General features: G+C 41.9%; 1 protein-coding gene across 1 annotated transcript; it reads right to left on the reverse strand.

Moving 5' to 3' along the window:
* Positions 1-2,271: 2,271 nt before the first annotated feature.
* LOC139289546 (synaptotagmin-5) lies at positions 2,272-12,088 on the reverse strand. Its single transcript, XM_070911174.1, has 5 exons — positions 12,067-12,088; positions 9,119-10,122; positions 4,586-4,760; positions 2,525-2,691; positions 2,272-2,415 (listed from the first exon to the last, which is right to left on the reverse strand). The coding sequence occupies exons 1-5, from the start codon at positions 12,086-12,088 to the stop codon at positions 2,272-2,274; spliced, it is 1,512 nt and encodes a 503-aa protein (XP_070767275.1).
* Between the last annotated feature and the right edge of the window lie 3,926 nt (positions 12,089-16,014).

Here is a 16,014-nt window from a genome sequence, read left to right on the forward strand (position 1 = left end):
GCACCGTGAACGGGAAACATTGACTAAATGATGAAGCATACATTTCGCACAGCATCTCCGTCAGGACAAGATGATTTGAATGCAGGCGGTGTGAAAAATCCACCAGGAAAGGCCAGGGGAAAGGTTTGCATGTGTCTCTGGAACATGAAAGGGAATTAAAGGGAGATTCTGCATTAAAACTTTTACTTTTATTGTGCTGTTCCAGTAATCAGAGTGGTAAGACAAGCGACTGCTCATAGAGTTGTAGTTTAAAACATGGCATACAATTGAGTTTTATTTTACTGAGTGCAAGGCGTCCAGTGGCGAAGCAGAAAATGTCCCCATATTCCCATAAAAGCACCATGATGGCCGTCATAACGTCTGAGGAGTTTAGCTATTCCTTGTCCTTCAACGTGCCATCAAGAGCAGGTTTCACAGTTTGCTCTTCAAACTTCAAGTTTGCTGACTTCATCACAGCCTGAGTCTCTGGAGCGTCACCTAAACTCAATAAAAATCCACGATGGTTTGGCAAAAGCCCCTTTACATAATATATCAATTTATTCTAAATTCTTCAAAACTGTTTCCCTTTTGAAAGCAAAGACGTTCATGTACAGTTGAGACAACACATGCCACCAGCAGGCATCAACATGGTCAATGCAAACACAACACAATTCCTTTATAGAAGCCAAACAAATGTTACATGTTACTATCAAAAACACATTACTTTTTCTGTCAATGTTATATATGTGAAGGCTGCTGAATAAACGTTAAGAATTGTTATGTTCAAACTCACTTTGTTAGGGCAGGTGTCACACAAATGTCAGCTTAATAGCGTAATATTAATGTGTCTCGTGGCTAAATAGAGGGAAAAAGTAATATTTCTATTCCCACTGAGTGTTTGAGTTTGAGTTTGTTTCAGTTGTCCAACTTAATCATCCAACTCCACTTCAAAAAAGAAGAGAATGCAAGTGTGTATTTATATGTGATCAATCTGGCATTGACTGACTGACTCAATGAATGATGGATGATTTCAATCAGTTTTTCTTATATATATATACTAAATATTTATTAGTATTTAATACTAAATTACTATATCTATTTCCGTTTGTATTTTGTAGTGTTCCATTGGCTGCAGATTAAACTGTCCATGCTGAGACAGTCCGGTTAAGTTATGTTATTCTTCACTGGGGTCTCTCTTGAATTGGCCTCATGAATCAAAAATCAAGACTTGTGTCCAGTAACAAAGTACAAAAGCAAGGGAGCTACAGCGTATGAGTAGTGCATGATCGACAGTCAGTAATATTGTTTGGTAATGCTACTGCTTGGTCACAATCACTTGACCAGCAAAGACCTGATGTTGCACAGAAACACAGCTGACAAAATGTAAAGTGGTTCTTCATTCTCGTATTCTTCTGTTTTGCATTATGTTGAATAGAGTTGTAACTATTATAGAAATATCTTATTATGCATTTGCTGCACAATAGAAGGCCAAATGCAGACGACTAAACATTACACAGTAAAACCAGGTAAGTATCCATTAGGACTAAGCTGTGGTATGTGTGAACCATCGAGCCTGACATGTAATTGTAGCTTGATGAAAAGAGAACAAAACTTACAAATCCTCTTGGATACTGAACAAAATAAAACAATAATTCAGCAGGCATGCCACACAATGTGCATACATATCAGTAAGGAGAGGTTTTAACAGCGTGTGGACAAATACTGGCACAGTAATACACCACAGCAAACCACGAGCAGAGTGGCAACATATATGCTCCGTAACTTTCCAACAAGTTCTAGTCAACATTAACCTTTTTGTAGCCTCTGAGCACAAACACAAACAGCACCACAACATCAGCACGAGTTGCATACAACCAGAATGACACAGTTATACAGACTACAGTTTCAAGAAGTCACGGTGGAAATAATCACAAAGGCAATGTCAGGATGCAGAATACGGTTGATATGAAGAAAGCTCCTCCATACAGTGACCAGCGCTTCTCCTTCTAAAGCTCTGTAGATACTCACGGACCATCTGAATATGTGTCTCTCCCTAAAACAGCATCACCAGTTACTGAACTCATGAACACTATCTGTTGATAAATGACATGGAGAACTATCAAAGCTGCCATAGCTACCAAAAATCCACAACAGACCGGAAAATAAAAAGACTAAAAATAAATACTCTGAACGCGGGAGAGGCGTGTGCACCCTAATCGCAAATCATTCCCACCTAACTCCACCTCTCTGTGTTTCACTCCGTGGGCGGAGGAGGAGCAGCAGCTCAGTCAATCAGTCTGATTGGATGGCGTGCCAGCGGGCCGTCTCTGTTTGACCCCGACTGCACGTTTCCTTCCAGTGTCCCTGTCCCGCCTCTGAAGCATCGCTGCCAATCAACACGCGACCCAGAACGCTGCTCTTAGTGTAGAGACGGCCCTGTGGACACACAGAGACAACTGAATTAAAAACAAATCTTTTCAGTTCAGCATATTTACATGAAACTGCATGTTGCCGTTTAATATGTGATGTATATAATGGAGAATACCTGCATGACTATAAACTCAAGCACCAATGGCAGCTGAGTGATGTCACCAGAGGGCAGGTCAAACAGGAACGGAGCGTTCCAGACGGGGTTTGGACCGCTGGCCCCTTTGGTCTCCTTGGTACCAATTACTTTCCCATCTTGACGCAGGTTGATGACAACGTAGTGGTCTGTGGGGAAAAAAGTGACATCCACACTCATGATTTTGTTTATTTATTTCAAAAAGAAATTCTATTTATGTCATATTTAGATGTTTCTTTAGGGTAAACAAAAACAACAGGAGCAGACATTTGTGGTCAGTGTTGGTGTGTTTTGTTCTTTTATCTTCACATGAAACGGTCCACACATGTTGATCTACCTCCTCATCACCCGCTCTCATCACTTCTCCACTGTCATTGTTCCAAATCTGCATCATCATTTTCAAAATACAATTTCCCTTGTAACTCCATTCTAGCATGCTAATTGGATTTACTAAAATTAAAAAGCATCACACATCTGCAAAGGGTGTGTATTCTGACAGATTTCAGGAACAACTTAACACGTAACGCACCATGTTGCCTAAAACTGTCTAGTTTAGGAGCGGGAGAACCAAAACATCAAAGTTGGTTTCCTCTCAGAGAATCTCCTGCTTCCTCCTCTCGTCCCCAGCATCATCAGAGCAGAGCTTTAAATCAGATGCAGTGAGATATGATACAGACAGGAGGGGAAATGACAGCGGGCCAATCGGTTCCTAATCTGATTATACTACAAGCCAATCAGGGATCTGGTCCGTCTGACTGCAGCTGAGGCAACAGAGGAGAATACAGACAGGGGCTGGAAACGCTTGGATGTTTGTGGATGTTGTTACACTTTCTACTGGTCGATCATAAAGAGTCCATATTGTTTTTACATTTTAAGCAAGTTTAGGAATCTTTGGTGCGACACAAAGTGAGTTGGTTGTGGGTTGAATGGCTGGGACTTGGGGGTTTAAAGCTGTATGCAAATATTTGGAAAAGCCAAAAACTAAGAAAGGGTTCAAATGAATGTAATAAATAGTAATGAATTTAAAAACGAAGAATTGAAAGTCCTTTACCATAAAATACTGAGAGTCACTTCTTAAAGTGGCTATACCCATGTTGATGTTGGTTCACAGGACTACTTGTATGTGAGAGTTGTCGCTCATAGTGACCAATCCGCAGGAAATTATCACTTGACTCTGCAGTTCCCCTCTCTCTCAGCATCTTTCAGCTCATTGTTTTGGTTTTTTGGCCTGCAACTTCACTGTTTTGGTTCACTCTCACAGATGTCATGGACCTGGTTTTCCATCAAAGTAACTAATAAATCTGATAAATTAACTGTACACTACCTGCTCAACAGCTGACGGACACGTTTAGCGAGTCACCGGTGGACATAGAGGAGGGTTTAGCAGCTACAGAGCCAATATTTCCCTCAGGAGTTGGTAGAGACCAAAAACAGAGCTAAAAGCAGAGTGAATATTGGACTTGTATTCATTAAGCATCCATAAATACAACCAAATGGATGTTACTGTAACTGTAACTGCTGGATGTGTAAATAAGCAACTGTTTGCTGACAAGTTGGTAATATCAATTTAAAAGGTGATGATATGTCGGTATCGTGTTTCAGTTTGTTTCTGTTGCCTTCAAGAGTCTAAAAATAATTAGTTACTGCAGGTTTTATAAAGGTATTTCATTTACTACATGTATTGCAGTTTTACTTAACATGCAACTGAGTGAACTGATTCCAAACCAGTTGTTATTGTGTCTTTAAGAGAGTTTTAGAGAACGCTTAAAACCAACTATATACTGCTATATACAAATACAGAAGTACTGTGTTATCTTTCCCAAACCTTATCCAAGTGGTCATAGTCACCAAAACTTAACCAGACATTAACCACAGATGTGGCACATGGGTTGTTTTGGCTTGGTCAATATTTTGTCTTTTTATTATGAGGAGGTGTTGGGCATGTAATCCTGCTGTTAGGCGCACCAGATCAGCAAACATGCAATGAGGCAATGACAAGCAGCCTCTTTTATTGTTTGGGTATGAGCTTTTTTTGGTCTTTACCTGGAGCTCCAGGGATCCGCGTGAGCTTGGCCAGATTCTCAGCCTTTCGGACCATCACCTTGATGCGCTGGGCCAGCGTCTGGTACTGCAGCAGGATGAGCAGCTGGCCCAAAGCCCGCGGCGCACACACCAAGCTCTTCTTCCTGTGACCCAATGTTTCCTGAGAACTCACACTCTGAGGGTGAGAAGGAGGGGAAAACCAAGAGATAAAGAAAACATGTCAGAGATTTGGCGGGGGCGGGGGGGCATGTCTTCTTTCACTCAGCAGATGTTCACTTCATCCTTTGGGAGGCTGGGAATGAAATGAAACCAAGAGAATAGTGCAGATTGGAGCTGTAACTCATGCTCATGAATATGTTTCCATAGTTCTGATAGTCAATGAGTCGACCAAGTCATTGACACTGTCAGAATTGATGTTTCAGTTCCCCTTCAAAAAAGGGACATGCCGTGAATCACTGCCTGTTTCAATCAAAAGTATGTATCCACAATATCATCCGTTTGTATTCATGAGGCATGTTAGATTGACCTGCCTGAGGAGCTCAGCTAGGCTACAGCTGTATCACATTTTCAATCACTATACTTTAAGTATTTACATGTAGCTGTCAGGGTTAAGCATTTTGTTGCCAATTTGACCACAAGTCCTAAAATAATACAGACGTTCATGCACTAAGGCACTCTGGATAAAAGTAATATCTACCGTGTAAGTCTGATGGTAATTTCCATCTGATTTCCTGTCAGATCTCATCAGCTTGCATTGTTTGGGGTCCAATGAGTCACAGTCTGCTGTCAACTGGCTGACTGTTAGCCCGCCAGCAGCTTGCTAAGGCCGGGCAGCAGAGTGTGAAGGCTATTTCATCCAACAAGTGAGTTTTGGTTCACTGCCTCTGTCACTAGCACTTTGCCTCAGAGACCGTCACTCACACTTAGGCTGCTTTTTAAAAAAGGAGAGACGTTATTCTGCAAACACACATGGCCAAACAAGCCTTAAAGCTACAGCAAGAGATTTGTTTTTTCAGAGAAGGAAAGTTTTTCAACCTGTCATCAAACTTGAGTTTCCAGCTGATACTGGTCACTTCATGGCCAGCTTCCTAATGGTGAAACTTCAACATTTTCAACATTAGTTTTGGTCTCGTTTGGGGAGGAGGTGCACATTCAGCTCGCTGTGGAGGCTATCCCCTCACATACTGTAAACCAGAATCTTTCCAGAGGTGTGGCCCCTGAATTGTGAAGCAGCCATGAAGGTATTACACACTCAGGATGAATATATATATAATATTTTATACGTCGCACCTTCTTTGTATCAACTATTTGAAAAACTCAGAGCTACAAGAAATGAATCACAATGAATGCACTGCAAAGACAAGTGATGTCATATCTGTGTAAGAAATGCATTTTTCTCATAAATCATAAATTACAAGTCATTCGTGGAGAATCACTGGGGTAACCAACTGCCCACAGTAGTAGAAGTCTTCATTGACAAGTAAAAACTGTGTTGTATCCTTCTCACATCATCTCTTTCTTATTTTCTCTAAAACTGTAACTGCAGAGATGAAGTAATTCGGTTTAAAGCTGGCTACGAAAACTGCCTGCATCACAATAACCTCCTCATCCTCAAAATGTCTCTGTATTTGAAAAAAGACCTACAGTAACTACTTTTATGTTAGAAAACTGGCTCTTATTTCTGAGGCTGCAGAGGTCTATTATCATTTGGTGTCTCTGTTCACTCTGGATATCTTGGGTTACATAACAGACTCATTACATGAGTCATCCAGTGATCTCCAAAGCATGGAAGCTTCAGAAGAGAGGGGAAAAGGTACTTTGAGACTGACAAACTGCTCCCTGTGGTCTTACCATTATTTATGGAGGAATGATTGACTGAACATTCACTCTCTATCAGCAACTTCACATTCACACGCACATTCTCAACATGCAAACTTTCGAACGTCATAGACTTCACCTCCAGGTCATTTCCACCTGCTGGCAATACAGTAAACAAAGGGTTATACTGGTGGTACTGGTGAAAGCTATAACATAAATCATTATTATTATCATTGTTGTTGCATTATAACTTCTGATCACTAGTGACCACACTGTTGCTGCTGAACAACACTCTATGTAAGCAAGAAAGAAATCCTGTGCCACTTTTACTTTACACCAGTTTGACATATTTCTTTCCTGTCATATAACTTGGTAAGAAGACTGCTTCCCATCAGGTGTGTTTGTGCTTTCAACTTGTTCCAGTCACACATGATATTAATGCCTTAGTGATTGAAATGTCCAGGTTCAGGTATACTGCTCCCCCAGACTTTTCGGTATAAGATTAAGATTTTTTTTTTTACATAATACTAAATTGTTTTACCTATTACATTGTAGTGGCAAAAGTAATTATTCATATACTGAAGCGGAAACACAAGAAGGTGGCGGGAGTCCCATCTGTGGTTAGGTTTAGGCAACAAAAGCACTTTGGTTAAGGTTAGGGAAAGACCATGGTTTCAGTTAAACGTTAACAAACACATTGTGTCTTAAGTCACTTTTTCTGTATTAAACCAGACCATGATCTTTCCTGAACCTTGTGCTGTCAGAGCCTAAACAGGCTCTTTGCTATCAGGTTAGCCATAAGAGTTTGATAATCCAATGGTACATCAGGGTTGAGTTTGTTTTTCTTTCTGCACCCTGGTGGGGGACTCTCTGTACTGTGAAATGATTGCTAGTAATGTTGGGTATCAAACTCCAACTCAGCAGCCTCGAGTGACTTTTAGCTCTTTTCGCCTTGCCAGACGAACAAACCAAAACAGTGCTGTTTTTTATAAACCATGGGCATCTGCCTTCAGCCCACAGGCTGAAATAAGCCAGTTTGATCCTCAAGCACAGCACAAAATTGTGTAATGTTATTCTTACTCATAATTGGCTGACAATAAAAAGGCTGGAATTAATATATGACTGTAATTAAAAATAAAGAGCCTGCATACTCAGAAAACTAAGAACTTAATGCTGATCATCCTGACACTCAATAGCAGCCCTGTCGTGATGAGGCTCCTCTCGTGATAAAGTGCACAGTCCTCAAATAGCTGCTGCCGCAGATTAATAATCATCAATTCTCCGGCTGGTCCCATTACACTGATTACAAAACCTGGCATTTTACTATAAATTCAGGAAGTGCCTACATTAAAAGATGGAGTCACCACTGCACAGCCTCCGCACACGCACCCACTCTTTAAAGAATGAGCAGCCCACTCTCTTTCACGGGAACCTCCTGCTCCACATCCACACACATCCACACGTTCCACACATTCACGCCCAACAGCTGCTGTCATTAAGAAAGAGAAGGTTGATGGTGTGTGGAGGAGCCATACATGGACATGAAAGGAGGGACAGAGGTAAGTACACCTGCCTCAGATTTTCACGCAACTATAAAATGTGAGAAATGATACTGGCCTCCCCACCAAGCACACAGTACGTCTGTTTGGCAACTGACTGACTGAGTAATGTCCACTGAACCCCCCCCCCCCTCTGTTATTAATGCCCTCTGGCAGTGTTTCAACAGAGCCGCAGAGGGCACCGCGTGGGCACGCTGCCAATTTGCTGCACTCTGCTTGTTTTCTCTGCAGTCACTAACAACAACGTCACCATGACTAACAACAGTGGAAAACTGGCTAATGGGAGAACTGATTAGACGCTACATTCCATCATGGATAAAACATGATATGTGCTATTTATACTGTAGGCCTGCGTGCGGAGTTTCCTTATCCGTTAAATCAACTGATTCAGACTTTGTTAACAACATTTTTGAAAGAAATAACGTAGTACATACAAAAAGTGCGTACAGTCAGTGGCCCCAAAAAGGAGTTGCAACCCGACCCATACCAGGTCTTTGCTGCACACGTTCTGGTCCACTTTGTCTCTGACTTGGGTCTAAGGTCTGTGCAAAATTTTGACTGGATCTGACAGGACCCAAAAGGACCGGAGAAAGAGCCTCATAACATGCACAACACATGCTGCATCTTCAGCCAGCCAATCAAATGACTCTACTGACTTGAATGTCTCATCATTGCTTCTACATTTTGCCAAATACCCTTATTCACTTTCTTGCTGAGAGTAAGATAAGAAGATCCATACCACTCTCATGTCTGTCCGATCAATATGTAGCTACAGCCACCAGCCAGTTAGCTTAGCTTAGCTTAAAGACTGGAAACAGGGGGAAACAGTTAGCCTGGCTTTTGTCTGAAGACATCACAATCTGCCTACCAGCACCTCTAAAGCTCACTAATCAACGCGTTATATCTCGTCTGTTTAAGCTACACAAAAACCAGTCTAAAGATCACTTTTATCAAACTCTGAAGACACTTTCACTTAGTTCTTGGGGTCCATTTGGGTTCAGGTCTAGTTGCTGACAACCAGGTCCTACTTGGGTTTGTGTCAGAAGACCTCTAATCTGCAATCCGGCTTCCACTGCACTTTTGTGTTTTCTTACTCTATTCACTTGGAATTGTAATGTATACAACAAATAAAAGAAATGATCTAATTACCATATACCTTTTTTAGCTTGCTTTTAGTATGGCTGAGCTGCCTGGTGTAGGTGGCAGTGGTGTCAGGCTCCCAGTCCATGTGTTCACAGGGCAGCTCCACCGCCCCCAGCGCAGCCTCTCTTAGCCCTGAGAAGTCCCTGCTGTAGACGGCAAGTCTCAAGGTGCAGGTGCACAGCTCTTCCACAGAGCCCACCTGCAGAACAAAGCTCTGGCTGTGGAGGTCTGGGCTGAGGCTGCGGCGCCGAGATGCTATCTGCTGAGGGGAGGGGCAGAGGGGAGGAAGGCTGGCCCGGACAAACACCCCGCTGCGCTTTCGACTGGCCCCCGAGAGCCCCAGGATGTTGACAACCAGGGTGCCACAGACAGAGGAGAAGAGCAAGGAGAAGTGCAGGAGAGGAGCTGGCTTGGAGGGGATGGAGAGAGAGTTAGAGCCATACTGTGATAGACAGGGCTCCCCCTGCTGGTTGGCAGCTCTGGCAGCACCAGCGGCCAGTTGACTGCTCTCGCTGTAAAGAAAACTTTCACCGCTCACAGTGCTGCGGCGACCCAGGGCCCGACAGGACTTGGACACCAGGCTCAGCTTGGTGAGGGAAGGCAGGGAGGCTCTGCCGTGACTTGGGCGTTTATTGGGTGAGCAGGCAACAGCCGGGGTGCTGAGGCGTCGCATCGGAAAAGAAGACCCAGGAGACTGCACCCGATCAGCTGATCTCGTAGGGCTGGAGTCAAATGGCAGAGCAGTGAGGTCATCCTCAGAGGGAGAAGAGCTGCTTTTAGAGGAAGGGAACTCCAGCACGTCCCCATCCAGCTCCTCGTACTGCTGCTTGACGGGCCGGGTACACAGAGATGGAGTCAATGTCACAGTCATGCTCTCAACAGGATGAGGAGACAAGAAAACTGCCTCCTTATCCTCAGATGAAACACTCTTCCTTCTGCGACAGCAAAGGATGCAACCGAGAACCAGACAGTAGCAGAACACAGCCAGACCCACAGCCAGCAGGATCTGCAGGTTAACTAGGCAGACAGAAAATAAGGCAGGCACGGTTTAATATTATGTTAGTGGGATTAGTGAGGAGCATGAGAAAGAGAGACGGAGGCAGTCTGAGTGAGAGAGAAGAAGGAAGCAATTGGGAGAAATAAAAAGAGAGAAAACAGGGAAAACACAGAGACAAGTGAAGAAGAGAGAATTGTCACAAACTAACAAATTGAATCAGGACCAGTGACCTGTCAGTACAGAAAAAACAGAGAGACTTTCAATGAAGCCACTTTCATGATGAAAGACCTTTGGACATCTGACTCTAAACATTATCTTGCTGTGTCTGCACTCTGCGTCCTTGATGAGATTAAAGAGGAAATGTCTCAGGGTTAAGATCATAATTGTATAAAAGGTATTGTCAGAGTTGCTGCTTTGGTCCAAAGCAATGCGTTGGTGTCAATGTTCCTGGTAATCACATCGTGAGTGTGTGAGTGTGTGTGTGTGTGTGTGTGTGTGTGTGTGTGTGTGTGTGTTCATCATTCGAGCATCTTGCTGATTGCACATTCATGGTCAGCATTACCATTTGAACCAGTTAAACTATGATGCTGTCAGTATTGCTAGGAAAAACAAAAAAAACATTACAAGTTTCCCCACACATTGACAACATTACTCCACATATTCATTCTGTATATGTGTTAAAGCACTTCACAGTATAGCACAGTTATATACTAGAATATTCAAATCACAGACAGCATTATGCCTGCACCATCACATCAAATGAAATGAGCTTTGCATTATTTCCTTGAAACGAAGCCATACTGTAATTAAAAAAACATGAAATCTTGAATTGAATTTCAAAATAAAGGTCTATGGGTTTGTACGTATAAAATCATGACGGAGCTGCAAGAGTTTGTGAGATTGAAGCCGTTAAAGCTGGACCCTGATGTCCATTTCATGTCAGATAATGAGGGTGTGTTGGGGATGACTCATGCATCAGACATACTGGTGGTGAAAACAAGGTTGCAAAGCGGTGAGCTTCAGCCAGTGACCACCATGAGGGAAACAACCAGCAATGACAAAAAAAATAATAATTTCTGTCTGTTATTATAGAAGACTTTCTACTAATCCATCTCTTATTAGGGGGAAATGCTTTCATTCTTTTTTTCTTACATTTGCCTAAGATATAGAAGGATGTGTCGAGTTTAGGTGAACCACATCTTTGAAGTGAACAGATTGGTTTAATCAGAAGCAAAATATTGAAGAAACAAAAAATTCATCTGTTTATCTTATTATGAGGGGTGTGTTCCAATAAGCACCAAACATACATTCTCTCATCACAACAGGCTATTATCAGACAGCAAAATCAAGCACGAGGTGAATACTTATAAAGATGCGATCACTATCAAAGCAAAGTGAGTGCTAACTATTAGTGCAGATCCATTTCAGCCCAGTCTAAGAGCCTGTCCAGGAGCAGGCAGCTCCTCCATTAAGAGATGAAAGGGAAAGGCTGAAGGAATCACTCTAAAATATGAACCTGAGCTATGCCAATTCGGCATTTCAATCATGCATATAGTAATGACAACATGGGGAATGACATTGACAAGTGTTTGAAGCTTATTCTGACCTCTGGGCTTGAATAATCTTTTTTATTTGTCTAGAAACTCTTGATCCTTATTCACACAAAGTTATCTAAAACAAACGAATTAGAGACACCTTCCCACTGAGCCTCTGTGCAGTCCATGCATCAGTTGGCTGAGTGCATAAAAATCTCCTTAAACAGCCCTTCCAGTACTTAACAGCATCAGGATTTATTAATGAAATCTGTACAACGTCCTGATATGATAAAAAAAAAAAAAAAAAAAAAATCTTTCAATAACAATATACAGGGAGGCTACACTTTAAAACAAAGACAGAGTTTGCAGACAAACAGCAGTAAAAGTAGGAAACACACACAGGCTGAAGAACACTTAAAGGCTTCCTACCTCCCAGAATATACTGCGACATGTTCCCACGCAGTTTGATGTGTGTGTCGAGTCAGTGGGAGCGCTCTTTATGGGAGCGCACAGTCGCCAGTGCGCAGGGACCTGGAGCCTTCCAGCCAATAGCTGCGCCGAGTGACTGGGCTTTCACTTCAATGGCGCTGACTGTGCGTTGGCGGCAGAAAGTGTCCGCTGCCTTCTTAAAAACACGCGCTACCATTCATTGTCAATTACAGTAATTAGGCCTGTAGTTTCTCTGCTGTATGTCACAACGAGGACAAGCAACATCACCCCAGCAGTCATGTCAGAGACTCGTGCCAGGCCATAATCAAAGTTAGAGACTGCATGCCATTGAAATCTGCCTCCAATATCATTTCTGTTGCGAACTTACATGACAGATACGTTCCGGCAAAGTAAGGGGCTGTATGAAAATGATTAGGCGGGGATGTGGAGTCAGAGAAGGGGGAGGGCAATACATTTCTTCTTCTCTTTCTTTTTGCTGAAGGGATAGTCTGATATTTCGGCAGTCTTTTTTTATTTCATCTTTTTTTGTGTGTGTGTGCCAGATTTACTGAAGAAAAACACCCCATCAAAATAGTTCTGTTAAAAAAGTCACACTGACGTTTGTTCAGGTGCTCATCTCTTTTGATGAGTTTGGTTTTAATGGTCTTGAGGGATAGCAGTGGATTTATCCAAAGAGCGCACCATTTTTTTTAACCAGCCAAAATACATTTACTTCTGCATCATAACAACTACTGTAAAGTTAGATTTATCATATAGAGTTAACCTATGATATATCACTGATGGGTGAAGCGAAAAATATGGTTCTGAAGCTCCTCAGCAGCTGCCGCCTGTGAGCCGTTCACTTATTCAGTGACTGTTAACTGTTCATCTTGGTTCAAAAATAAAGAGCAGCAGGAAGTCCTTACATGAAATTTGGACCATGTAAAAATGACTGCTCCCTTAATATATTAAGCTTGGAATCGGTAAGTAATCATATCTCCTCAGTGCAAAGTGCAGAGAAAGTATTTTGTCACACAATTACAAAATTAGAAATAAGATCATTTCCATTATGGATTCATCTGTTGATTATCTTTTCAATTAAACACTTAATTGTCAGAAAATAGAGAAAAACACCCATCACAAGTTCCAGGATGACGTCATCAAATCGCTTCCTTTGTCCAACAAACAGTCGAAAAAGCTAAAGATATTCAATTTACAAAGATTTTTGTATTATATAAAAGAGAGAAAAGCAGAAAATCCACATTTGAGAGGCTGGGACCAGTGAGTGTTTTTTTTCTTAATCAACGACATACACTGAAACTCTTAATACAACTACACACTCCCACAGTTAGCATTGAACATAAGAGTCCTTGTGTTGTGAATGCATGCATTTCCATTGGGGTGCATGTCACATACATGTCACTGTCTTGGATCTACCACCTACACATCCACCACAACAATAAGAGGCTGAGTCACTCTGCACCAAACATGTGTGAATGTGTATTGGCTCTCTTTTCTCCCCTCCCCCCTCCAGTTTCTTTTTCATTAACAAAATGCAGAGTTTGGTTTACGGAGAACATCTCCTTGGCACTGAAACAGGCAGCTTTTTGTTCACAATCAATTTGATCTAATAATTCCTCACAGGAGGCTTAAAAGGCTGTCCTTTAAGTGAAGAGCCCGCCAACAATTCAGTGTTTTCCATGTTTATTCATTCTGTGTGAGCTTTCCAAAAGGTTACTGTAAAAGCGTTTATAGTGTCACTACTGTATTTTCATTTACAGTATACTCACTGTGGTTTTCCATTTACATTCAATTCTGCTGCACATTTTTAAAGCGCTTAATAGGTTAGGACCAAAATACATCTCCGACCTCCTTCACTGTTACAAACCAGCCAGACCCCTCAGGTCCTCAGGTGCTGGTCTACTGACTGTTCCCAGGGTCAGAACAAAGCATGGAGAAGCAGCCTTTTGTTTTTATGCTCACCATACCTGGAATAAACTGCCAGAGACTCTGAGATCTGCCACCACAGTACAATAATAAATGTTATCAGATTTTTTTTGTAGAAATGTGACAATACGAATGGAATAGTTTGTGTTATGATCAAACTACTATAAAGAGGCATTTTCCATTCAGATGCATCTCTACATCCACCTGCCCATGGCCTCTCTGTCCTGTCTCTGGAGTAACCAGGTGGAAGCAGTCTTTCAGCGAAGTGGCGAGTTCTACAGGAAGAAATGGCAAATATTAAGAGGATGGTGGACTGAAATAAAAACACATGCATAATAATGTTAGTTAGCCCAGCTCTAACTAAAAATGAAAACTTTAATCTGGCTGAAAGCATTTTACAGGCACAAACCACCCTGTTTACAAATCCGTGGGCACGGGTTGCAAATCAGGCAGGCAAGAAATATCTTTAACCCTTTTTGCAGGAACCCTGTATAAAAACACACTTGGCTGTTTGCTTGCAGGTCATAGCAGAGCAGTATCATAGGAGGTGCGTGTTTGGCAGTTGGCAATTACTCAAAAGAATTGTTTGAGGTCCAATTCATGAAAATTAAGAATGCTTGACAAAAAGTGAGACTAAAAGTAATATACAAAAGACTATGACAAAAACTAAATCAAAATAAAAAGCAAAATGAACACTGCAGCCAGCCACAGACCACGCAGTCCATGATGGTGACGTTTTCGAGCTGGCAGGTGATAATGAGGTCAGAGCTGATAGAGCCGCTCTGCTGGAGGCGCCTCAGGTTGTTCCAGCCTAACATGATGGTGATGAGTCCCACGATGAACGTCACCGTCCATCATACCACCACTGCCAGACACCGCTCATCGAGCGGTCACCATCCACTTGTACCTGCAGGAGCAAACTACACACAATCATGTCAGCATCTTCTCCCACAGCGCTGTCAGGGCATGCATGCTTTCTTATTTACTTCATTTTTTCATTTTGGCCGTGTCCATAACCACGAAGATGGTGAAGCAGATCGAAGAGACCCAGGACAGGTAGCTCAAAGTTGAGAGACACTGAGCAAGATTCAGAAAGACAGAGGGACTGGCACACAGACAAACTTAATAGTACGGCAAAAATAGTCAAATGTAGAAAAAAAATGAAAGATCTGATCTGAAGTTTGGATACAACATTAATGAAGAATATTTAGGAGACTCTGGTTTAAGGACTTTATCAACTCAATGGTGTGTCGGTTAGGACAGATGAGCACAGGTAGGAGGTTCCATTTGAATATTTTATTGTAAGGCAGTTGAGCTGGTTTGTCTGACAACGGAAGAGAAGGATAAAGAATATTAAACTAGACATCATGGTTCCTGATTTAAAATAATTAATAATCCAACAAAGGTAATTTAACTTCAAACACAATAACTATAAACCTATAAATCGGGAAATAACTTAACAGAAACTTAATCAACACAACAAATAAAGAATGGTCTTCTAAGATCACTATAAACGCATTTAAATCAAAGGAACTCACATTTCATATACTCAGTTCAAACAGTTCGATTGAAGGATGAGGCATCCACATGCTCCTTCGTTCTCCAGAGAAAAAGATGCCACATGTGAGCTGGCTGCTACATATAGACTCTGGGCTCCGCCCATCCAGGAAGAGGGAGACAGGTAGAGGAGTGCTTGGGGATTTTCCACAATTAATGTAATGCTTTATTTCAGGGTCTTTTCCTGTATGTTTCCCATGAAGAACTGAAATTTACCAAATGATTTCTTTCCAGGACACTAATCAGAAAATCACAGACCCATAAGATAAAGGGTTACCAAAGTTTCTTTGGGGACTTCCAATAAAACTTCTCTTGCTGACCAGATTCATCAAATGACCTCATGCTGCGCACTACTTAGAAACTCCAACTAGTAAAAAAACAGCCTCGCACACGGTCCTATCAAATCACACTTTGGAGTGATCCTTCTCTCAATGGCTGGAAGGT

Source organism: Enoplosus armatus, chromosome 1 (genome assembly GCF_043641665.1).
Source record: "Enoplosus armatus isolate fEnoArm2 chromosome 1, fEnoArm2.hap1, whole genome shotgun sequence".
Classification (NCBI taxonomy): domain Eukaryota; kingdom Metazoa; phylum Chordata; class Actinopteri; order Centrarchiformes; family Enoplosidae; genus Enoplosus; species Enoplosus armatus.